Here is a 25026-nt window from a genome sequence, read left to right on the forward strand (position 1 = left end):
CCCCGCTCTGCATCCATGTGCTTTAGCCACCTGAGGAGGTGACACTTCCAATTTGTGGTTTCTTGGCTTGCTAGGAGGAGAAGCCCTGCTGATTTTCTCTCTTCCCAGCAAGCAAAGATGCTTCTGCACAAGCTTTCCTGCCCTTTTCCTGCACCGAATGGGATTCTGATCCACTTTTACTTTTCCATGTCTGCCGCAGCAATAGCAAAGGCCTTGCTGGCTATTTCCTACTTCTCAATTTCACAGCTTTCAAGAGCTAAAAGCTCCCTTGTGCAGAGGCACTGTGCCTTGCAGATAGCAGCCATGGAGGACTATCAAATTCCTAGGCAAACAGAGTTCTCTTGAATTAGCCCATTTTAATCTGGCCGGAGTGACTTAGAATGCCATTGCTAAGAATGCTGATGATTTCTCCTTCAAAGAGGTCGTTGTAGATGCCAGGAGAAAGGAGGTGCTAAACGATAGGTAACGGCCTGTCCCTCATGTTTCTCTCTTGCCACAGATGACAGAAGCAGCAGCAGTCTCCGCCCCGGCTCCCTCTGCTCCTGGAGAAGAAGCCAAAGAGGAGCAAAAGGAGCAAGACGACCACGAGCCTGCAGCTGTGGTCACAGCAGAGCCTGATGCTTCCAAGAGAGTAAGTGCCAGTTGTGGGTGGTGCTGTCTTTAGTGCAAGGCAGAGCTGCAAGTTTCTGAGCAGCCAGCACTTGCTGTTGCTGGCTGAGGATGCTGAGTGCTGGAATCCCGCAGGACGCGGCCATTTCCTGCAGGCAGGGACAGCTAGAAATTGGCCTTTGGCCTGTCACCTTGAGGCACCCAAGAGCTGGGGGCTGCGGCTCAGCTTCTGCCTGCTTGGCTCAGTGAAGCTCTGTCTCTGGGCTTCTGCAGGGCCGTGGCCAAGGGCACAGGTGCTCGTGCTGGAGGTTACGGGGCTTTCTTTAGTTGTTTTCCCTTTGTGCAAAGGTGTGTTTGGCTTGTGGAAGTGTTCTGCAGTTTTCTGGAGCAGTTCTTCACTTGTACAGTCTCTTTTGGCTTTTGATAAGCTGCAAGGAGATGATTGCGTTGTCCATGAAGCTGGGGCAGGCCATTCTTGTGGGGAGTGGCCAAAGGAAGCAAGTGCCTCGTTGGGAAGGCTTCTTGCCTGGCAAAAAGCAGAAGGGGCAAGTTTCTGTGGGTGCGTTTTGGGATGAAGCCTGCAGCTTTGGAAATGGCATTAGTGGCTCGGGTGGGGGTGAAGCTGCAAGTCCTTGACTGCTGTCTTGTGTTGCTGAGAAGAGGAAGGACATCTTGGAATTGTGGGTGCTGTATTTGACGTCAAAGGGGCAAGTTTGTGGTGGGGGAGCTGCGTGGGCCCAAAGCACCCAGGGGTGCCGGTCAAGAGCAGCTGAAGGTGGGCCAGCGCGTGGCCAGGGAGCCAAGAAGGCCAAGGGCGTCCTGGCCTGTGTCAGCAAGAGTGGGGCAGCAGGAGCAGGGCAGTGAGCGTCCCCCTGGGCTGGGCAGCGCTGCGGCCACAGCTGGGAGTGCTGTGCCCAGTTGTGGGCCCCTGTGAAGCAGAAAGTCCTTGAGGGGCTGGAGCGTGTGCAGAGGAGGACACGGGAGCTGGGGAAGGCTGTGGAGCGCAAGGCCAAGGAGGAGGTGCTGAGGGAGCTTTAGCCTGGACAACGGGAGGCTCGTCAGGGCCCTTCAGGCACACTTCCATAGATCCATAGAGGACAGCGCTCACCCCAAGGCCTGCTTCCCTGCCAAACATCCCCGCTCTGCATCCATGTGCTTTAGCCACCTGAGCAGGTGACACTTCCAATTTGTGGTTTCTTGGCTTGCTAGGAGGAGAAGCCCTGCTGATTTTCTCTCTTCCCAGCAAGCAAAGATGCTTCTGCACAAGCTTTCCTGCCCTTTTCCTGCACCGAATGGGATTCTGATCCACTTTTACTTTTCCATGTCTGCCGCAGCAATAGCAAAGGCCTTGCTGGCTATTTCCTACTTCTCCATTTCACAGCTTTCAAGAGCTAAAAGCTCCCTTGTGCAGAGGCACTGTGCCTTGCAGATAGCAGCCATGGAGGACTATCAAATTCCTAGGCAAACAGAGTTCTCTTGAATTAGCCCATTTTAATCTGGCCGGAGTGACTTAGAATGCCGTTGCTAAGAATGCTGATGATTTCTCCTTCAAAGAGGTGGAGGTAGATGCCAGGAGAAAGGAGGTGCTAAACGATAGGTAACGGCCTGTCCCTCATGTTTCTCTCTTGCCACAGATGACAGAAGCAGCAGCAGTCTCCGCCCCGGCTCCCTCTGCTCCTGGAGAAGAAGCCAAAGAGGAGCAAAAGGAGCAAGACGACCACGGGCCTGCAGCTGTGGTCACAGCAGAGCCTGATTCTTCCAAGAGAGTAAGTGCCAGTTGTGGGTGGTGCTGTCTTTAGTGCAAGGCAGAGCTGCAAGTTTCTGAGCAGCCAGCACTTGCTGTTGCTGGCTGAGGATGCTGAGTGCTGGAATCCCGCAGGACGCGGCCATTTCCTGCAGGCAGGGACAGCTAGAAATTGGCCTTTGGCCTGTCACCTTGAGGCACCCAAGAGCTGGGGGCTGCGGCTCAGCTTCTGCCTGCTTGGTTCAGTGAAGCTCTGTCTCTGGGCTTCTGCAGGGCCGTGGCCAAGGGCACAGGTGCTCGTGCTGGAGGTCACGGGGCTTTCTTTAGTTGTTTTCCCTTTGTGCAAAGGTGTGTTTGGCTTGTGGAAGTGTTCTGCAGTTTTCTGCAGCAGTTCTTCACTTGTACAGTCTCTTTTGGCTTTTGATAAGCTGCAAGGAGATGATTGCGTTGTCCATGAAGCTGGGGCAGGCCATTCTTGTGGGGAGTGGCCAAAGGAAGCAAGTGCCTCGTTGGGAAGGCTTCTTGCCTGGCAAAAAGCAGAAGGGGCAAGTTTCTGTGGGTGCGTTTTGGGATGAAGCCTGCAGCTTTGGAAATGGCATTAGTGGCTCGGGTGGGGGTGAAGCTGCAAGTCCTTGACTGCTGTCTTGTGTTGCTGAGAAGAGGAAGGACATCTTGGAATTGTGAGTGCTGTATTTGACGTCAAAGGGGCAAGTTTGTGGTGGGGGAGCTGCGTGGGCCCAAAGCACCCAGGGGTGCCGGTCAAGAGCAGCTGAAGGTGGGCCAGCGCGTGGCCAGGGAGCCAAGAAGGCCAAGGGCGTCCTGGCCTGTGTCAGCAAGAGTGGGGCAGCAGGAGCAGGGCAGGGAGCGTCCCCCTGGGCTGGGCAGCGCTGCGGCCACAGCTGGGAGTGCTGTGCCCAGTTGTGGGCCCCTGTGAAGCAGAAAGTCCTTGAGGGGCTGGAGCGTGTGCAGAGGAGGACACGGGAGCTGGGGAAGGCTGTGGAGCGCAAGGCCAAGGAGGAGGTGCTGAGGGAGCTTTAGCCTGGACAACGGGAGGCTCGTCAGGGCCCTTCAGGCACACTTCCATAGATCCATAGAGGACAGCGCTCACCCCAAGGCCTGCTTCCCTGCCAAACATCCCCGCTCTGCATCCAAGTGCTTTAGCCACCTGAGGAGGTGACACTTCCAATTTGTGGTTTCTTGGCTTGCTAGGAGGAGAAGCCCTGCTGATTTTCTCTCTTCCCAGCAAGCAAAGATGCTTCTGCACAAGCTTTCCTGCCCTTTTCCTGCACCGAATGGGATTCTGATCCACTTTTAGTTTTCCATGTCTGCCGCAGCAATAGCAAAGGCCTTGCTGGCTATTTCCTACTTCTCCATTTCACAGCTTTCAAGAGCTAAAAGCTCCCTTGTGCAGAGGCACTGTGCCTTGCAGATAGCAGCCATGGAGGACTATCAAATTCCTAGGCAAACAGAGTTCTCTTGAATTAGCCCATTTTAATCTGGCCGGAGTGACTTAGAATGCCGTTGCTAAGAATGCTGATGATTTCTCCTTCAAAGAGGTGGAGGTAGATGCCAGGAGAAAGGAGGTGCTAAACGATAGGTAACGGCCTGTCCCTCATGTTTCTCTCTTGCCACAGATGACAGAAGCAGCAGCAGTCTCTGCCCCGGCTCCCTCTGCTCCTGGAGAAGAAGCCAAAGAGGAGCAAAAGGAGCAAGACGACCACGGGCCTGCAGCTGTGGTCAAAGCAGAGCCTGATGCTTCCAAGAGAGTAAGTGCCAGTTGTGGCTGGTGCTGTCTTTAGTGCAAGGCAGAGCTGCAAGTTTCTGAGCAGCCAGCACTTGCTGTTGCTGGCTGAGGATGCTGAGTGCTGGAATCCCGCAGGACGCGGCCATTTCCTGCAGGCAGGGACAGCTAGAAATTGGCCTTTGGCCTGTCACCTTGAGGCACCCAAGAGCTGGGGGCTGCGGCTCAGCTTCTGCCTGCTTGGCTCAGTGAAGCTCTGTCTCTGGGCTTCTGCAGGGCCGTGGCCAAGGGCACAGGTGCTCGTGCTGGAGGTCACGGGGCTTTCTTTAGTTGTTTTCCCTTTGTGCAAAGGTGTGTTTGGCTTGTGGAAGTGTTCTGCAGTTTTCTGGAGCAGTTCTTCACTTGTACAGTCTCTTTTGGCTTTTGATAAGCTGCAAGGAGATGATTGCGTTGTCCATGAAGCTGGGGCAGGCCATTCTTGTGGGGAGTGGCCAAAGGAAGCAAGTGCCTCGTTGGGAAGGCTTCTTGCCTGGCAAAAAGCAGAAGGGGCAAGTTTCTGTGGGTGCGTTTTGGGATGAAGCCTGCAGCTTTGGAAATGGCATTAGTGGCTCGGGTGGGGGTGAAGCTGCAAGTCCTTGACTGCTGTCTTGTGTTGCTGAGAAGAGGAAGGACATCTTGGAATTGTGAGTGCTGTATTTGACGTCAAAGGGGCAAGTTTGTGGTGGGGGAGCTGCGTGGGCCCAAAGCACCCAGGGGTGCCGGTCAAGAGCAGCTGAAGGTGGGCCAGCGCGTGGCCAGGGAGCCAAGAAGGCCAAGGGCGTCCTGGCCTGTGTCAGCAAGAGTGGGGCAGCAGGAGCAGGGCAGTGAGCGTCCCCCTGGGCTGGGCAGCGCTGCGGCCACAGCTGGGAGTGCTGTGCCCAGTTGTGGGCCCCTGTGAAGCAGAAAGTCCTTGAGGGGCTGGAGCGTGTGCAGAGGAGGACACGGGAGCTGGGGAAGGCTGTGGAGCGCAAGGCCAAGGAGGAGGTGCTGAGGGAGCTTTAGCCTGGACAACGGGAGGCTCGTCAGGGCCCTTCAGGCACACTTCCATAGATCCATAGAGGACAGCGCTCACCCCAAGGCCTGCTTCCCTGCCAAACATCCCCGCTCTGCATCCAAGTGCTTTAGCCACCTGAGGAGGTGACACTTCCAATTTGTGGTTTCTTGGCTTGCTAGGAGGAGAAGCCCTGCTGATTTTCTCTCTTCCCAGCAAGCAAAGATGCTTCTGCACAAGCTTTCCTGCCCTTTTCCTGCACCGAATGGGATTCTGATCCACTTTTAGTTTTCCATGTCTGCCGCAGCAATAGCAAAGGCCTTGCTGGCTATTTCCTACTTCTCCATTTCACAGCTTTCAAGAGCTAAAAGCTCCCTTGTGCAGAGGCACTGTGCCTTGCAGATAGCAGCCATGGAGGACTATCAAATTCCTAGGCAAACAGAGTTCTCTTGAATTAGCCCATTTTAATCTGGCCGGAGTGACTTAGAATGCCGTTGCTAAGAATGCTGATGATTTCTCCTTCAAAGAGGTGGTTGTAGATGCCAGGAGAAAGGAGGTGCTAAACGATAGGTAACGGCCTGTCCCTCATGTTTCTCTCTTGCCACAGATGACAGAAGCAGCAGCAGTCTCTGCCCCGGCTCCCTCTGCTCCTGGAGAAGAAGCCAAAGAGGAGCAAAAGGAGCAAGACGACCACGGGCCTGCAGCTGTGGTCACAGCAGAGCCTGATGCTTCCAAGAGAGTAAGTGCCAGTTGTGGGTGGTGCTGTCTTTAGTGCAAGGCAGAGCTGCAAGTTTCTGAGCAGCCAGCACTTGCTGTTGCTGGCTGAGGATGCTGAGTGCTGGAATCCCGCAGGACGCGGCCATTTCCTGCAGGCAGGGACAGCTAGAAATTGGCCTTTGGCCTGTCACCTTGAGGCACCCAAGAGCTGGGGGCTGCGGCTCAGCTTCTGCCTGCTTGGCTCAGTGAAGCTCTGTCTCTGGGCTTCTGCAGGGCCGTGGCCAAGGGCACAGGTGCTCGTGCTGGAGGTCACGGGGCTTTCTTTAGTTGTTTTCCCTTTCTGCAAAGGTGTGTTTGGCTTGTGGAAGTGTTCTGCAGTTTTCTGCAGCAGTTCTTCACTTGTACAGTCTCTTTTGGCTTTTGATAAGCTGCAAGGAGATGATTGCGTTGTCCATGAAGCTGGGGCAGGCCATTCTTGTGGGGTGTGGCCAAAGAAAGCAAGTGCCTCGTTGGGAAGGCTTCTTGTCAGGCAAAAAGCAGAAGGGGCAAGTTGCTCTGGGTGCGTTTTGGGATGAAGCCTGCAGCTTTGGAAATGGCATTAGTGGCTCGGGTGGGGGTGAAGCTGCAAGTCCTTGACTGCTGTCTTGTGTTGCTGAGAAGAGGAATGACATCTTGGAATTGTGGGTGCTGTATTTGACGTCAAAGGGGCAAGTTTGTGATGGGGGAGCTGCGTGGGCCCAAAGGACCCAGGGGTGCCGGTCAAGAGCAGCTGAAGGTGGGCCAGCGCGTGGCCAGGGAGCCAAGATGGCCAAGGGCGTCCTGGCCTGTGTCAGCAAGAGTGGGGCAGCAGGAGCAGGGCAGTGAGCGTCCCCCTGGGCTGGGCAGCGCTGCGGCCACAGCTGGGAGTGCTGTGCCCAGTTGTGGGCCCCTGTGAAGCAGAAAGTCCTTGAGGGGCTGGAGCGTGTGCAGAGGAGGACACGGGAGCTGGGGAAGGCTGTGGAGCGCAAGGCCAAGGAGGAGGTGCTGAGGGAGCTTTAGCCTGGACAACGGGAGGCTCGTCAGGGCCCTTCAGGCACACTTCCATAGATCCATAGAGGACAGCGCTCACCCCAAGGCCTGCTTCCCTGCCAAACATCCCCGCTCTGCATCCATGTGCTTTAGCCACCTGAGGAGGTGACACTTCCAATTTGTGGTTTCTTGGCTTGCTAGGAGGAGAAGCCCTGCTGATTTTCTCTCTTCCCAGCAAGCAAAGATGCTTCTGCACAGGCTTTCCTGCCCTTTTCCTGCACCGAATGGGATTCTGATCCACTTTTACTTTTCCATGTCTGCCGCAGCAATAGCAAAGGCCTTGCTGGCTATTTCCTACTTCTCCATTTCACAGCTTTCAAGAGCTAAAAGCTCCCTTGTGCAGAGGCACTGTGCCTTGCAGATAGCAGCCATGGAGGACTATCAAATTCCTAGGCAAACAGAGTTCTCTTGAATTAGCCCATTTTAATCTGGCCGGAGTGACTTAGAATGCCGTTGCTAAGAATGCTGATGATTTCTCCTTCAAAGAGGTGGAGGTAGATGCCAGGAGAAAGGAGGTGCCAAACGATAGGTAACGGCCTGTCCCTCATGTTTCTCTCTTGCCACAGATGACAGAAGCAGCAGCAGTCTCCGCCCCGGCTCCCTCTGCTCCTGGAGAAGAAGCCAAAGAGGAGCAAAAGGAGCAAGACGACCACGAGCCTGCAGCTGTGGTCACAGCAGAGCCTGATGCTTCCAAGGGAGTAAGTGCCAGTTGTGGGTGGTGCTGTCTTTAGTGCAAGGCAGAGCTGCAAGTTTCTGAGCAGCCAGCACTTGCTGTTGCTGGCTGAGGATGCTGAGTGCTGGAATCCCGCAGGACGCGGCCATTTCCTGCAGGCAGGGACAGCTAGAAATTGGCCTTTGGCCTGTCACCTTGAGGCACCCAAGAGCTGGGGGCTGCGGCTCAGCTTCTGCCTGCTTGGCTCAGTGAAGCTCTGTCTCTGGGCTTCTGCAGGGCCGTGGCCAAGGGCACAGGTGCTCGTGCTGGAGGTCACAGGGCTTTCTTTAGTTGTTTTCCCTTTGTGCAAAGGTGTGTTTGGCTTGTGGAAGTGTTCTGCAGTTTTCTGCAGCAGTTCTTCACTTGTACAGTCTCTTTTGGCTTTTGATAAGCTGCAAGGAGATGATTGCGTTGTCCATGAAGCTGGGGCAGGCCATTCTTGTGGGGTGAGGCCAAAGGAAGCAAGTGCCTCGTTGGGAAGGCTTCTTGCCAGGCAAAAAGCAGAAGGGGCAAGTTGCTGTGGGTGCGTTTTGGTATGAAGCCTGCAGCTTTGGAAATGGCATTAGTGGCTCGGGTGGGGGTGAAGCTGCAAGTCCTTGACTGCTGTCTTGTGTTGCTGAGAAGGGGAAGGACATCTTGGAATTGTGGGTGCTGTATTTGACGTCAAAGGGGCAAGTTTGTGGTGGGGGAGCTGCGTGGGCCCAAAGGACCCAGGGGTGCCGGTCAAGAGCAGCTGAAGGTGGGCCAGCGCGTGGCCAGGGAGCCAAGAAGGCCAAGGGCATCCTGGCCTGTGTCAGCAAGAGTGGGGCAGCAGGAGCAGGGCAGTGAGCGTCCCCCTGGGCTGGGCAGCGCTGCGGCCACAGCTGGGAGTGCTGTGCCCAGTTGTGGGCCCCTGTGAAGCAGAAAGTCCTTGAGGGGCTGGAGCGTGTGCAGAGGAGGACACGGGAGCTGGGGAAGGCTGTGGAGCGCAAGGCCAAGGAGGAGGTGCTGAGGGAGCTTTAGCCTGGACAACGGGAGGCTCGTCAGGGCCCTTCAGGCACACTTCCATAGATCCATAGAGGACAGCGCTCACCCCAAGGCCTGCTTCCCTGCCAAACATCCCCGCTCTGCATCCATGTGCTTTAGCCACCTGAGGAGGTGACACTTCCAATTTGTGGTTTCTTGGCTTGCTAGGAGGAGAAGCCCTGCTGATTTTCTCTCTTCCCAGCAAGCAAAGATGCTTCTGCACAAGCTTTCCTGCCCTTTTCCTGCACCGGATGGGATTCTGATCCACTTTTACTTTTCCATGTCTGCCGCAGCAATAGCAAAGGCCTTGCTGGCTATTTCCTACTTTTCCATTTCACAGCTTTCAAGAGCTAAAAGCTCCCTTGTGCAGAGGCACTGTGCCTTGCAGATAGCAGTCATGGAGGACTATCAAATTCCTAGGCAAACAGAGTTCTCTTGAATTAGCCCATTTTAATCTGGCCGGAGTGACTTAGAATGCCGTTGCTAAGAATGCTGATGATTTCTCCTTCAAAGAGGTGGTTGTAGATGCCAGGAGAAAGGAGGTGCTAAACGATAGGTAACGGCCTGTCCCTCATGTTTCTCTCTTGCCACAGATGACAGAAGCAGCAGCAGTCTCCGCCCCGGCTCCCTCTGCTCCTGGAGAAGAAGCCAAAGAGGAGCAAAAGGAGCAAGACGACCACGAGCCTGCAGCTGTGGTCACAGCAGAGCCTGATGGTTCCAAGAGAGTAAGTGCCAGTTGTGGCTGGTGCTGTCTTTAGTGCAAGGCAGAGCTGAAAGTTTCTGAGCAGCCAGCACTTGCTGTTGCTGGCTGAGGATGCTGAGTGCTGGAATCCCGCAGGACGCGGCCATTTCCTGCAGGCAGGGACAGCTAGAAATTGGCCCTTGGCCTGTCACCTTCAGGCACCCAAGAGCTGGGGGCTGCGGCTCAGCTTCTGCCTGCTTGGCTCAGTGAAGCCCTGTCTCTGGGCTTCTGCAGGGCCGTGGCCAAGGGCACAGGTGCTCGTGCTGGAGGTCACGGGGCTTTCTTTAGTTGTTTTCCCTTTGTGCAAAGGTGTGTTTGGCTTGTGGAAGTGTTCTGCAGTTTTCTGGAGCAGTTCTTCACTTGTACAGTCTCTTTTGGCTTTTGATAAGCTGCAAGGAGATGATTGCGTTGTCCATGAAGCTGGGGCAGGCCATTCTTGTGGGGAGTGGCCAAAGGAAGCAAGTGCCTCGTTGGGAAGGCTTCTTGCCTGGCAAAAAGCAGAAGGGGCAAGTTTCTGTGGGTGCGTTTTGGGATGAAGCCTGCAGCTTTGGAAATGGCATTAGTGGCTCGGGTGGGGGTGAAGCTGCAAGTCCTTGACTGCTGTCTTGTGTTGCTGAGAAGAGGAAGGACATCTTGGAATTGTGGGTGCTGTATTTGACGTCAAAGGGGCAAGTTTGTGGTGGGGGAGCTGCGTGGGCCCAAAGCACCCAGGGGTGCCGGTCAAGAGCAGCTGAAGGTGGGCCAGCGCGTGGCCAGGGAGCCAAGAAGGCCAAGGGCGTCCTGGCCTGTGTCAGCAAGAGTGGGGCAGCAGGAGCAGGGCAGTGAGCGTCCCCCTGGGCTGGGCAGCGCTGCGGCCACAGCTGGGAGTGCTGTGCCCAGTTGTGGGCCCCTGTGAAGCAGAAAGTCCTTGAGGGGCTGGAGCGTGTGCAGAGGAGGACACGGGAGCTGGGGAAGGCTGTGGAGCGCAAGGCCAAGGAGGAGGTGCTGAGGGAGCTTTAGCCTGGACAACGGGAGGCTCGTCAGGGCCCTTCAGGCACACTTCCATAGATCCATAGAGGACAGCGCTCACCCCAAGGCCTGCTTCCCTGCCAAACATCCCCGCTCTGCATCCATGTGCTTTAGCCACCTGAGCAGGTGACACTTCCAATTTGTGGTTTCTTGGCTTGCTAGGAGGAGAAGCCCTGCTGATTTTCTCTCTTCCCAGCAAGCAAAGATGCTTCTGCACAAGCTTTCCTGCCCTTTTCCTGCACCGAATGGGATTCTGATCCACTTTTAGTTTTCCATGTCTGCCGCAGCAATAGCAAAGGCCTTGCTGGCTATTTCCTACTTCTCCATTTCACAGCTTTCAAGAGCTAAAAGCTCCCTTGTGCAGAGGCACTGTGCCTTGCAGATAGCAGCCATGGAGGACTATCAAATTCCTAGGCAAACAGAGTTCTCTTGAATTAGCCCATTTTAATCTGGCCGGAGTGACTTAGAATGCCGTTGCTAAGAATGCTGATGATTTCTCCTTCAAAGAGGTGGAGGTAGATGCCAGGAGAAAGGAGGTGCTAAACGATAGGTAACGGCCTGTCCCTCATGTTTCTCTCTTGCCACAGATGACAGAAGCAGCAGCAGTCTCCGCCCCGGCTCCCTCTGCTCCTGGAGAAGAAGCCAAAGAGGAGCAAAAGGAGCAAGACGACCACGGGCCTGCAGCTGTGGTCACAGCAGAGCCTGATGCTTCCAAGAGAGTAAGTGCCAGTTGTGGGTGGTGCTGTCTTTAGTGCAAGGCAGAGCTGCAAGTTTCTGAGCAGCCAGCACTTGCTGTTGCTGGCTGAGGATGCTGAGTGCTGGAATCCCGCAGGACGCGGCCATTTCCTGCAGGCAGGGACAGCTAGAAATTGGCCTTTGGCCTGTCACCTTGAGGCACCCAAGAGCTGGGGGCTGCGGCTCAGCTTCTGCCTGCTTGGTTCAGTGAAGCTCTGTCTCTGGGCTTCTGCAGGGCCGTGGCCAAGGGCACAGGTGCTCGTGCTGGAGGTCACAGGGCTTTCTTTAGTTGTTTTCCCTTTGTGCAAAGGTGTGTTTGGCTTGTGGAAGTGTTCTGCAGTTTTCTGCAGCAGTTCTTCACTTGTACAGTCTCTTTTGGCTTTTGATAAGCGGCAAGGAGATGATTGCGTTGTCCATGAAGCTGGGGCAGGCCATTCTTGTGGGGTGAGGCCAAAGGAAGCAAGTGCCTTGTAGGGAAGGCTTCTTGTCAGGCAAAAAGCAGAAGGGGCAAGTTGCTCTGGGTGCGTTTTGGGATGAAGCCTGCAGCTTTGGAAATGGCATTAGTGGCTCGGGTGGGGGTGAAGCTGCAAGTCCTTGACTGCTGTCTTGTGTTGCTGAGAAGAGGAATGACATCTTGGAATTGTGGGTGCTGTATTTGACGTCAAAGGGGCAAGTTTGTGGTGGGGGAGCTGCGTGGGCCCAAAGGACCCAGGGGTGCCGGTCAAGAGCAGCTGAAGGTGGGCCAGCGCGTGGCCAGGGAGCCAAGAATGCCAAGGGCGTCCTGGCCTGTGTCAGCAAGAGTGGGGCAGCAGGAGCAGGGCAGTGAGCGTCCCCCTGGGCTGGGCAGCGCTGCGGCCACAGCTGGGAGTGCTGTGCCCAGTTGTGGGCCCTTGTGAAGCAGAAAGTCCTTGAGGGGCTGGAGCGTGTGCAGAGGAGGACACGGGAGCTGGGGAAGGCTGTGGAGCGCAAGGCCAAGGAGGAGGTGCTGAGGGAGCTTTAGCCTGGACAACGGGAGGCTCGTCAGGGCCCTTCAGGCACACTTCCATAGATCCATAGAGGACAGCGCTCACCCCAAGGCCTGCTTCCCTGCCAAACATCCCCGCTCTGCATCCATGTGCTTTAGCCACCTGAGCAGGTGACACTTCCAATTTGTGGTTTCTTGGCTTGCTAGGAGGAGAAGCCCTGCTGATTTTCTCTCTTCCCAGCAAGCAAAGATGCTTCTGCACAAGCTTTCCTGCCCTTTTCCTGCACCGGATGGGATTCTGATCCACTTTTACTTTTCCATGTCTGCCGCAGCAATAGCAAAGGCCTTGCTGGCTATTTCCTACTTTTCCATTTCACAGCTTTCAAGAGCTAAAAGCTCCCTTGTGCAGAGGCACTGTGCCTTGCAGATAGCAGCCATGGAGGACTATCAAATTCCTAGGCAAACAGAGTTCTCTTGAATTAGCCCATTTTAATCTGGCCGGAGTGACTTAGAATGCCGTTGCTAAGAATGCTGATGATTTCTCCTTCAAAGAGGTGGTTGTAGATGCCAGGAGAAAGGAGGTGCCAAACGATAGGTAACGGCCTGTCCCTCATGTTTCTCTCTTGCCACAGATGACAGAAGCAGCAGCAGTCTCCGCCCCGGCTCCCTCTGCTCCTGGAGAAGAAGCCAAAGAGGAGCAAAAGGAGCAAGACGACCACGAGCCTGCAGCTGTGGTCACAGCAGAGCCTGATGCTTCCAAGGGAGTAAGTGCCAGTTGTGGGTGGTGCTGTCTTTAGTGCAAGGCAGAGCTGCAAGTTTCTGAGCAGCCAGCACTTGCTGTTGCTGGCTGAGGATGCTGAGTGCTGGAATCCCGCAGGACGCGGCCATTTCCTGCAGGCAGGGACAGCTAGAAATTGGCCTTTGGCCTGTCACCTTCAGGCACCCAAGAGCTGGGGGCTGCGGCTCAGCTTCTGCCTGCTTGGCTCAGTGAAGCTCTGTCTCTGGGCTTCTGCAGGGCCGTGGCCAAGGGCACAGGTGCTCGTGCTGGGGGTCACAGGGCTTTCTTTAGTTGTTTTCCCTTTGTGCAAAGGTGTGTTTGGCTTGTGGAAGTGTTCTGCAGTTTTCTGGAGCAGTTCTTCGCTTGTACAGTCTCTTTTGGCTTTTGAAAAGCGGCAAGGAGATGATTGCGTTGTCCATGAAGCTGGGGCAGGCCATTCTTGTGGGGTGAGGCCAAAGGAAGCAAGTGCCTCGTAGGGAAGGCTTCTTGCCAGGCAAAAAGCAGAAGGGGCAAGTTTCTGTGGGTGCGTTTTGGTATGAAGCCTGCAGCTTTGGAAATGGCATTAGTGGCTCGGGTGGGGGTGAAGCTGCAAGTCCTTGACTGCTGTCTTGTGTTGCTGAGAAGGGGAAGGATATCTTGGAATTGTGGCTGCTGTATTTGACGTCAAAGGGGCAAGTTTGTGGTGGGGGAGCTGCGTGGGCCCAAAGGACCCAGGGGTGCCGGTCAAGAGCAGCTGAAGGTGGGCCAGCGCGTGGCCAGGGAGCCAAGAATGCCAAGGGCATCCTGGCCTGTGTCAGCAAGAGTGGGGCAGCAGGAGCAGGGCAGTGAGCGTCCCCCTGGGCTGGGCAGCGCTGCAGGCACAGCTGGGAGTGCTGTGCCCAGTTGTGGGCCCCTGTGAAGCAGAAAGTCCTTGAGGGGCTGGAGCGTGTGCAGAGGAGGACACGGGAGCTGGGGAAGGCTGTGGAGTGCAAGGCCAAGGAGGAGGTGCTGAGGGAGCTTTAGCCTGGACAACGGGAGGCTCGTCAGGGCCCTTCAGGCACACTTCCATAGATCCATAGAGGACAGCGCTCACCCCAAGGCCTGCTTCCCTGCCAAACATCCCCGCTCTGCATCCATGTGCTTTAGCCACCTGAGCAGGTGACACTTCCAATTTGTGGTTTCTTGGCTTGCTAGGAGGAGAAGCACTGCTGATTTTCTCTCTTCCCAGCAAGCAAAGATGCTTCTGCACAAGCTTTCCTGCCCTTTTCCTGCACCGAATGGGATTCTGATCCACTTTTAGTTTTCCATGTCTGACGCAGCAATAGCAAAGGCCTTGCTGGCTATTTCCTACTTTTCCATTTCACAGCTTTCAAGAGCTAAAAGCTCCCTTGTGCAGAGGCACTGTGCCTGGCAGATAGCAGCCATGGAGGACTATCAAATTCCTAGGCAAACAGAGTTCTCTTGAATTAGCCCATTTTAATCTGGCCGGAGTGACTTAGAATGCCATTGCTAAGAAAGCTGATGATTTCTCCTTCGAAGTGGTGGTTGTAGATGCGAAGAGAAAGGAGGTTCTAAACCATAGGTAACGGCCTGTCCCTCATGTTTCTCTCTTGCCACAGATGACAGAAGCAGCAGCAGTCTCCGCCCCGGCTCCCTCTGCTCTTGGAGAAGAAGCCAAAGAGGAGCAAAAGGAGCAAGACGACCACGAGCCTGCAGCTGTGGTCACAGCAGAGCCTGATGCTTCCAAGAGAGTAAGTGCCAGTTGTGGCTGGTGCTGTCTTTAGTGCAAGGCAGAGCTGCAAGTTTCTGAGCAGCCAGCACTTGCTGTTGCTGGCTGAGGATGCTGAGTGCTGGAATCCCGCAGGACGCGGCCATTTCCTGCAGGCAGGGACAGCTAGAAATTGGCCTTTGGCCTGTCACCTTCAGGCACCCAAGAGCTGGGGGCTGCGGCTCAGCTTCTGCCTGCTTGGCTCGGTGAAGCTCTGTCTCTGGGCTTCTGCAGGGCCGTGGCCAAGGGCACAGGTGCTCGTGCTGGAGGTCACAGGGCTTTCTTTGGTTGTTTTCCCTTTGTGCAAAGGTGTGTTTGGCTTGTGGAAGTGTTCTGCAGTTTTCTGCAGCAGTTCTTCACTTGTACACTCTCTTAAGACACAGTGGTCTTTTGGCTTTTGATAAGCTGCAAGGAGATGATTGCGTTGTCCATGAAGCTGGGGCAGGCCATTCTTGTGGGGTGAGGCCAAAGGAAGCAAGTGCCTTGTAGGGAAGGCTTCTTGCCAGGCAAAAAGCAGAAGGGGCAAGTTTCTGTGGATGCGTTTTGGGATGAAGCCTGCAGCTTTGGAAATGGCATTAGTGGCTCGGGTGGGGGTGAAGCTGCAAGTCCTTGACTGCTGTCTTGTGTTGCTGAGAAGAGGAAGGACATCTTGGAATTGTGGCTGCTGTATTTGACGTCAAAGGGGCAAGTTTGTGGTGGGGGAGCTGCGTGGGCCCAAAGGACCCAGGGGTGCCGGTCAAGAGCAGCTGAAGGTGGGCCAGCGCGTGGCCAGGGAGCCAAGAAGGCCAAGGGCGTCCTGGCCTGTGTCAGCAAGAGTGGGGCAGCAGGAGCAGGGCAGGGAGCGTCCCCCTGGGCTGGGCAGCGCTGCGGCCACAGCTGGGAGTGCTGTGCCCAGTTGTGGGCCCCTGTGAAGCAGAAAGTCCTTGAGGGGCTGGAGCGTGTGCAGAGGAGGACACGGGAGCTGGGGAAGGCTGTGGAGCGCAAGGCCAAGGAGGAGGTGCTGAGGGAGCTTTAGCCTGGACAACGGGAGGCTCGTCAGGGCCCTTCAGGCACACTTCCATAGATCCATATGGGACAGTGCTGACTACAAATGCTATTTCTTCTGCAAATATCCTCTCACAGCATCCAAGTGCTTTTGACACTTTTTTTGGTGACTCTTTCATCTTGTGGTTTCTTCCTTTTTTAGGAGGAGATTTCCTGTTCAGGTTCTCATTTTTCAGCAAGGCCAGGTGGTTTTCCTCCATCTTTTCTGCCCTTTTCCGTGACTTGTCAAGATTCTGCTAGGTTTTTCTTTTTTAAAAGGTGACATTTCTGGAGGATGCATTATATTTGCATGAGAACACATTGTTTGGGGCTGCGAGCTCGGTGCAGAAGGAGCTGTTCTGGTGCCAGGCCAGTCAATAGGGCCTTTCACTTTGCGTTCATATTGACAGTACCTCTGCCTTTTTGCAGCCCAGGGAATCAGTAAATGTGGTGTTTTGAAATTGAGCGGGAAATCAATGCTCTTGCATTCCAGCTTGTCCTCAGAGATCAGAGGAGCTGGGAGGGGCTGGGCTTTATTTCTGATTACAGCCCCTTTAGCACTCTCAGTGTTGTCAAGTCAAAGAGAAGCACTTGGCCAAGCACAGATGCTGCAAGAATGCCATTCCCAGTGCAATGCTCTGGATCTGGTTGCATTCCATAAGGACCTAAATGCTCCAGATTCCCCGGGAGTGTGGTTTATTGAAGCAATAGGAGAGCAATCTCAGGATTGCTGCTGATCAGGGCAATGGCTACCAAGTGTGTGTAGCAACAGAAACTATAGTTAAGAGAGATTATAAGAGTGAGTTCTATCTTTCTATCTATCTATCTATCTATCTATCTATCTATCTATCTATCTATCTAATCTATCTATCATTTGCATAATTGAATCTTCTTGGCTCTGGTCCAAAGCAGTTGGAGGTGCAAACTTCACCTAAAGCATCCCTTTCAGGAGAGGATTAGAGACACGTTCTGTTGACCGATTCTGAGCAGGCAGAGCTGTTTCCCCCTCCAGATATGGTGGTTTTTTTCCCCCTCAGAGCTGTTTTCCTCCTCCGGCCTCTTCTTCCTGAAGCCCCCAGTTAATTCTTTGATTTTCTGCCTGTCCCAGAGAGGTGGAAGAATTCCATGTTTTAGGTGGTGAAGAGAACATGAACTCCAGAAGTGTCTCTCATAAAGGGTGAGCTCACCCAGGAAGCCACCTGCAGAGGCAGGATGGAGCTGTGGGACTGGGCTGGGTGTCAGTCACTACTGAAAGACAAACAGGACATGGCAGGAGCAGAGGGAGGCCCTCACCAGATCCCTGAGAAATGCCACACCTTCCCTGTCAGCTGCCTGAGAGGCTGTTGGAGCTTCAGCCCCAGATGGCCCCTGATTGTAGTGCCAGGGTCACTTTGGAATCTGTGCCTCCCCACGGGCAGAGAATGACCCAGGAGAGCAGCAGCACAGTGCTCTGGGAACGTGTGAGCCCATCAGTCCTTGAGTCTTAGCCCACAAATGTCCTATGGAAAGTTGAAACCCATCTTCTCTTGCTTTCTGTGCAGATCCTTCCAGAGAAAGAGCAGGAGCAGATTGAGTTATCAGAGATGCCATGCCAGACTCAGGGAGAGCTGAGAGCCCGAGAGCAGGAAGAGCAGCTCAGGCAGCAGGTGGAAGAGCCACAGGAGAATGGCCAGGTAAGCCTGACTCGCCAGGTGTCAGAGGGAAAGGGCAGGAAGAAGGGCATAAAACAGAGCTCTTGGGAGTGAGGAGGCCAGGAGTCCCAGAGGCACTGAAAGCACAGAGCCTTGGAATCTGCAGGGATCAGCACTGAGACAAGAGGGTTCCATTAGAAGCAGGTGTGGGTAGGGAAGCAGAAAGAAGGGGCTGAATAAATGTGATTTTGAGGCTGCAAGAGGAAAAAGCTGAGCCTTATGGCAGCTCCCAGTCACTTGCTCTGCATTTGTGTGTACAGAATATCAAGGCAGAGCCACAAGCAGAGCTGCCCGAAGCTCAGAGTGCCATCAGAGAAGTGAAGAAGAGGAACCAGGAAGAGACAAGAAGAATTCAAAAGGAGATGAATCTCCATCAGCAGAGGGGTGATCAACAAAACCAGGTGACTGAAAGAGTGGCAGTCACTCCACTTGTGAAAGATCCTCTCTCTCGTATTTTAGAGAACTTGAAGGAACAGCTGGACACAGACTTTCAGAAAGCTCACGCTAAGATCATGGCAAGGGAGAAGAGGCAGGAGGAAGAAATGAAAATCATCAGAGAAAAACTTAATCCCCTCCCTCAGGCTCTACAAAAGCAAGTGAGTGAAAGAGGGATAGCCACTGCAGTCACCAAACTGGTGGTTTCTGCCCTTCTGGCCTTCCCAGTGCAGAGCAGCAGGGAGCGGGGTGATGCCTCTGAGTGCCATCCTGCTCTAGTGTGTATCACAGTCACTCAGAAGGACATTTCCTGGTGTGCTGAATCTCAGCTGCTGCCCTGGACAGTGGGACTTGTCCTTTGGCCTTTTGGCCAGCAGTCATCCAAATTGATTCCTGCTGGCCTGTTCCTGCTCTCCTTGTTTCTTGAGGTGTTTTTACAGGGGAATATGGTGACCCAGATGGAGGATTGAAACAAGCTGTCTGTATCCCTTGTAAATCTGTTCTTTCCTCACAGTCAGTGACTCTTGACTGACAGGGACAAGCTGTAGTCTCTGACTGCTTTGTTCTGTTTGACTCGAGGTGCAAGTGTTGACATCTCACCGGGCAGCCGGCAAAGACTTCCGGCAAATGAGTGGCAATGAAGAGCCCCGAGGCGAGCGTGAGGCACAGGAACTGTCCCCACCAAAGGTGCTACAGGTTGGGCATGACCTGAAGATGGTGCAGGAAAAGAAGACACAGTGGGGGGAGGACGAACACTTGAACAAGGAGCTGCACGTGTGTCTGAAGCCCTTGGAGGGGGAAAGGAATCCTTGAGAGGAAGTAGAATGGTCATTGTGGCAGTGATCCTTCAGAAAATCCATTAAAATGGACCATGAATCTGGCCATCCACTCGAGTAGAACTAGCCTTTGGTTTTGACCCATCCAGTCTGAGAAGTGGACATCAGAAAAAACCCACTTAAGAGCGCTGCATGTTGCTGACAGCACCTTCCTAAGGGCTTGCATTTGAAATGGAATCTCAGGCTAATCTCTGCCAGCCACCTTTCTGACATAAACTCATTTCTTGTCCCAGATCTACAAGGGCTTTGTCACCAAACCTGCTGCAGCAGCAGCATGGTCTAAAGGAGCCTTTGCTCTCCACCCTGAGAAGCGGAGCCGGGGCGGTTTGTTCATCTCCAGTGCTGACCCAGCTGCTGCTCAGCAACAGGAGATCAAGGATGACTCCCTGGAGCTACGGAGTACGTCTGCTGTATTTCTTGTCTGAGGGACAGTCTATTGTGTGCAGGTGTCAGCATAGCTGTACCAAATGTTTTTCCTGAGTTTGGTGTCCCAGGGACATTTAGAGACATTTCCCCACAGGAACTGCTGTAGAAAAGCAGTCTCTGTGCTGGCCACCTGTGCTGCAGAGCTGTCTGCCTGGTTGTTGTTGTTACCCAGCCGAACACAAAGGGTTCAAAGCTTCAGGCTCTGGGTCTGTCTTTTGAATCTCCTGGAAGCTGGGATCTCTGCTTTAAAGTGAGCATCTTGCATTTTGTTTCCCTCAGGGAAAATAGTGAACATGGAAAATCCTGTGATGAAATACACGGAACTGGAACATATTGGCAGAGGGTGAGTCCAACCACAGTTACTTCTATATAACCATGGGCCAGGTGTTTTTCTGGTGGAATATCTATGCAGTGTGAAGTCAGAACAGCTGCAAACAGACATCTATCCCCATGTTCAGACACTGGGGATAGATTGTCCCATCTCTCAGTGCTGCTCCGAATTTGTGAGTGTGCCCAGAAGGCATTGGCAGAGACACCTCCATGCTGCCAAGTTCCTGCCTGCAGCAAGGAACAGGACCTGGAAGATCTCCTTGTCTCACAAGTGTGGGACAGTTCTGTGTTGATTTCCTGAGCATTTTTGTATATCTCCAAATCATACAGCCACACTAATAAAAGGGGAAGAAACGTGCTTGCCTGAAAGAGCAACCTACTCCCTGATAGCTGTCAGATAACAGTTCTCAGGAACATTTCTTTCCAAAAGATTGCTGAAGGAAATACTCCATGGTCAGGATAAAAACTGCACAGTTTAGAACCTGAAACCCAAGGTGAAAGAAGGAGCTCTCCTTAGGAGCTGAGGCAGAAAACAGCAACACTTCAGGGACAGGCCCAGTGCCCATGCACTTGAGAGGAAAATGCATCATCTGCCTTCGGGCAGAGCCCGCCTGCATCCAGCAGGTTTTAGGCATTTGCAGCAGAGATCTCCTCTGTGGACTGGCTTTCACTGCAAGATCTAAATGTCTTCTCCTTTCTTTGCTGCTTTTTTGTTTCTAGGACTTTTGGAGATGTTTGCATAGCACTTGACAATGCCACAGGAGAACAGGTAAATGTCAACATCTCCCGCAGGTCCTCTGGTGTGAGCAGCTGTGGCTGGAGCTTTGAGTAGAGCTGTGCTGAAAAGGCACAAGAAGCACAGACTGCTACCAGCCTGCAAAATACATTTGGGACAGTCTTTGTCCTTCTCAGCTGCCAGAAGGAAGGCAAGGAGGGCAGCAGTTCCTTTCAGAGAAGGATGTGCTCATTCGCTCTCCATTGCTAAAACAAAGGTGGTGCCTTTGAGCATCTCACTGCTCTTTGGGGCTACGGCTTCAGAGTCCTGAATTCTCACTTCTGGCTGCCAGGAAATGCATCTGAAAGTTACTGGTAGTTCCTTAGCCACCTGCAGTGCCGCACTTGGCAACTGCACGTAGGGAGAGATCTGCACAGCATCCCTAAAAGCCCTAAGTCCTGCCCATAGCCCAAGATGTATCCACAGAGTATTAAGGCATGGATTACTTCTTCTGAATCCCAGACAAAGCAGCAGGGAGTGTGCTCAGAGCTTTGTGGGTGATAGCTGAGACACCACAGTTACCAAGTGGACAAGGCAAAACCTCAGTGGCCACGTGTCCTGTAAGTGGCCTCCAAGGGAGCAGAGAAATGGGCTGTTGCAATGTCAGTTCCTAATTACTGCAATGCCCAATCACAAGGCAGTTTGGCACAGCTCGGCTGTGGCATTGCAAAATCACTCGCTCCATGTGCCTTGCGGTCTTGTGCCGCCAACTTCTCAAGTTACTCATTTTCAATGTCATTTTAGGTGGCCATAAAGAAAATAAATCTCCAAGAACTGAGGAAGAAGGAACTAAAAGTCAATGAACTCACGGTCATGAAGCCAAATAAGAATCCCAACCTGGTCAACTATTTAGACAGGTGAGTTGTTGTGAATGTTTGTTTACATATTGCAAACATGCATGGTAAAATTCCACTTTGTTCACTGGCAGAAAATAGAGCTGTAATTATTGGTTAAATATTACTGCTCTGCTCATCTCCAGTGGATGGGAAGAGAGTGCATCTTGTCTGCATGAGTCTTCCCTGGTACACAGAGTTTGAAAATGATTCAAAAACCTGCATCTGTCATATCTTACTGAATCAATAGCCTGTAAGTTCACAGCCACCACATTGTTTTGGGGCTTGATTTTTTTCAAGAGTCCTCTTACGTCCAGATAAACTAACATGGATTTCCCTTGGATTGTGTCCCCTCTTTTCCATTACTTTGCATGCCAGGAAGACTAGGTGCTTATTTCCAGAAACACGCAGTTTGACAGGTTTTTGATCTGTTCCTAACCTGCAGTTTTTACTTGCTGGCAATTGAAGACATCTCCTTTTTTCACAGCTGTGCCTTTCTTCTTGAGACAGATTGCAAACAATGCACAGCCTAGAGGGAATGTCTATTCCTTTCATTCTGTCCTAGTCACAAAGGGACTTGGAAACAAGAATCAATCAAGAAAACAACCTAGCCATGCATGTTTATCTCCATGCTCTTGTTTCCTTCTTTCAGCTACCGTGTGGATGGGCAGCTCTGGCTGGTCATGGAGTACATGGACGGAGGCACTCTGAGCGATGTCATCAGCGAGACCTACCTGTCTGAAGACGAGATGGCAGCCATCAGTCGGGAGGTCAGCAATCCCACCTGTGCTGCCCAGGGCGTGGGCAGGATTGTCTGGGAAACAGGGCTCCGACCTGGAGTGATTTCATGTGCCAAGCTTTGTTTCTGTGTTGCTGGTATGCTATGGGCAAGTAAAAGCCTCTCAAGTGAAATGCCTGCCAGTGCCCCTGCACTCACAGTACTCAGTTCTTGTACTCATATCTCCTGCTGTTGTATTCTCGCTCTGTCTCTTGTATTTGTATTTGCTGTTCTCCACCTTGCCTCCCTAAACTTTTATATCCAGCCTGTCTGCACTGCATTCCTTGCCTGTAAAAACAAAGGTGCTGGTGGCAGCATTTGAAATGATCAGCAAAGAAAAAAGACTCATTTCTCTCAGTCCTCAACTGAAAAGGACAGTAGTGCAGCCAAAATGCTCTTTGCTTCAGGAAGGTGACTGTTGTGATACTTCCAAGTCTGTGCTGAGGCCAGCAACAAAACCTTTGTCATGCAGCCTCCCACCCCAAAGTGATCCACTTCACACCAAAGGGAGGGACTTTTTCTTCCTTGGCAAAACCCTCACTTGTCCTCTGCATGGAGAAAGCACATCCACAGCAGCAGCAGCCATGCTGGCTGGTTTGCAGGGGACAGTCTACAACAACAGCAGCTGCTGTTGCTCTTTCAAAAGCTGACATGCCTTTCCTTAGAAAGGTCCTGCTCTGCAAGTGGTGGAGCAGCAAGCTCTTCCTCACAATCGCACTCTGTTCTGCCATTACTCACCATTCCCCTGCAGAGGCAATCTGTAGAGCTGTTTCCTTTCTTGTGTAATGAAATCACATCGCTAATTTTTGCCCTCCTGTTTCTGTTTTCTCTCTCAGTGCCTGCAAGGCCTGGATTTTCTTCACTCGAACCATGTGATCCACCGAGATGTGAAGAGCAGCAACATCCTTCTCAGAACCGACGGCTCTGTCAAGCTGGGTCAGTGTATTCTTGGTCAGGTGCAGCATTCCAGGGACGTGGGCTGTGGGGCTGCTTTGAGTGACTGCCAGCTCCCCAAAATTGGTGTTGGTGGCAGTGCAGGGAACCCTGCCACAAACTGTGGGCACAGTTGCAACATGCACAGAAGTATGACAAGGAACAAGGACTCAAGAGTGGCGTTGCTCTGTGTGTGTCCCTTCCAGAGGGAGGGAGCTACAATGTAAAGCTTCAGAAAAATAAAAGGCTGGAGGTAGTCTAAAAAATGAGGCTTTTTTTTTGAAGTGGCCAATTCCATATTTCCTTGTCTAAAGCCCTGAGGAAACAGAGCGTGGACAGTTCTCCAGGAGACTCAACAGCACATTCTTAGACTGAGAGTGGGGAATTCTTTGGCTTGATTTCCTAACTTGAGCTGGCTTTCATGGTTTGTTTTTTTCTCCACAGCTGACTCTGGCCTCTTTGTTCAGCTCACCCCTGAGCAGAGTCAACGGAGCTCAGTGGCCAGCACTTCTGGGTGGATGGCGCCTGAAGTGGTGACAGGTCAACCATGTGGCCCCAAAGTGGACATATGGTCTCTTGGAATCGTGGGCATCGAAATGGCGGAAGGAGAAGTTCCTTACTGGAATGAAACTCCTGTTTCGGTAAGGTGCAAATACTCACTGATCCTGCTTGTCTTTCTCACCTGTCCCATGGTCAGTGTGCCATTGGACAAAATCCCATTGCCATCTGCTGGCACCACTTCCACCAAGGTCCCCTTCTGAAAATGTCCCTGCAGCACATCAGCATCTGCTGTCGATTTGGTTGCATCAGAAGGGAAGAGGAAGGTAACCAGTTCAGAAACCTAACCAGTTCAGAAACCTGCCATTTTGGCCTCCAGCCATGCCTGACATTTTTCACTTGCTTTTTGAACAATGTTGGAGCTCTGTCTCTGAAGAAAAGGCATTTTTCAGTGGAATGGTTGGATGTGTGATAAATATCCTTCAAAATGGAGATTGAATCTTCCTAGTTTCAATTTTAGAGAAAAAGAAAAAAGAGAAAAAGTAAATGGAAAAGGAAGAGGAAGAGAAAAGGGAAAAGAGAAAAAGAAAAAGTAAGAGAAAAATGGAAAGGAAGAGGAAAAGGAAGAGAAAATAAAAAGAAAAAAAGGAAAAGGAAAAGGGAAAAAAGACAGAAAAAAAAGGAAAAGAAAAAGAAAAAAGAATAAAAAGAAAAAGGAGAAAAAACCACCAAAGCAATGCCCAAGCAAGTTCTGCTTGCTTTTCCTTTCATTTACCACAGCACATCAATTTTCTTCCAAACTGTAGCATCTTTTCCCAATCCTGTGGGTCTTCAAAACTTTCAGGCTTTCAAATCATCTGTACATTGTTCAGTCATGCGTGTGGGTGGCCTGGATAAGTTTAGGATGTGTTTTTCTCCGACTGCAGTTAGAATTGTACACTAAACTCTTGGCTGTTTCTGGGTACTTTAACAAGTTGATGAGCTTGCAGCCAGGTGCCTGGGGCTGGGATCCAACGTGGGCGGTTGACGCCGGTGCTGTGTTCCTTTACCACAGGAGCAGGGCCACCCCTGGCTTGCACAGTTCTAAGGACAGTGAGGACTCCAGCTCCCCACCATGTCCAGTGGCTGAGCTCAGCTGCAGAGAGACAGGATAAAACCCTCTTTGTGACCTCTGGGGGTGTGGGAAAAGTAAAGGAAATTTTCCTCTGGGATGAAGAAGAAAGTAACAAAGTCTCTTTGGTCACCATCTTTTTCAGTGCCACCAGCACAGAGCTGTGACTATTGTGGTGGGCATTTTCATGGAGACTCCCAGGCCTCCTTCCATTGTTATTTCAGTCTATTTTAGATGGATTCTGCATCTGCATTTTTTTCAAGAGGAGAAAAAAAAAAAAAAACAACTCGATGATTTTTGTTTCATGGAAGCTGTGCTAAAGGGACCAACAAGCACTGCAAAGATTCCTTTCATGTAATAATCCTTGGAAATAGTATGGATAGAACAAACTCCCCCTTCCAAATAGCCTGTCAGGCTGGTGCAAATCCTCAGAGAAGCAAAACGTGCTTTTGCTGATGTAGTTCCCACTAACTAGGTCAGTCAATGAAATCAGCTGCCAAGGCAAGATCTGCTGAATGCTGGAAAAGCTGTGGCTGCATCGGGGTTTGGGTTTTTGGTTGGTAAAGGAAAGTCATCTCTGGGTCTCTCCAGGGCAGTTTCTGCAGAGTGGAGCTTAAACAATGGGATCTGAGAGAGCAGTTACAGATGGGAAAGAAGCAGCTGGAGCCTTATGTTTCCTTTTTCCCCAGCCTCAACTCCTGATAGCCATACGAGGGACACCAAAGCTGCGGCAGCCCAACCGGTTCTCGTCTTCCCT

General features: G+C 52.5%; 1 protein-coding gene across 1 annotated transcript; it reads left to right on the forward strand.

The window, feature by feature from the left end:
* Positions 1-2354: 2354 nt before the first annotated feature.
* LOC128822401 (serine/threonine-protein kinase PAK 3-like) lies at positions 2355-24971 on the forward strand. Its single transcript, XM_054004101.1, has 13 exons — positions 2355-2375; positions 17165-17296; positions 17776-17910; positions 18329-18445; positions 18819-18984; positions 19291-19354; positions 20062-20110; positions 20861-20973; positions 21602-21719; positions 22564-22663; positions 23105-23301; positions 23436-23593; positions 24959-24971. Exons 2-13 carry the CDS (start codon positions 17207-17209, stop codon positions 24969-24971), a joined length of 1320 nt encoding a protein of 439 aa, XP_053860076.1. The 5' UTR covers positions 2355-2375; positions 17165-17206.
* The last annotated feature ends 55 nt before the right edge of the window (positions 24972-25026 follow it).

The sequence above is a fragment of the Vidua macroura genome, chromosome Z (genome assembly GCF_024509145.1).
Source record: "Vidua macroura isolate BioBank_ID:100142 chromosome Z, ASM2450914v1, whole genome shotgun sequence".
Classification (NCBI taxonomy): Eukaryota; Metazoa; Chordata; class Aves; order Passeriformes; family Viduidae; genus Vidua; species Vidua macroura.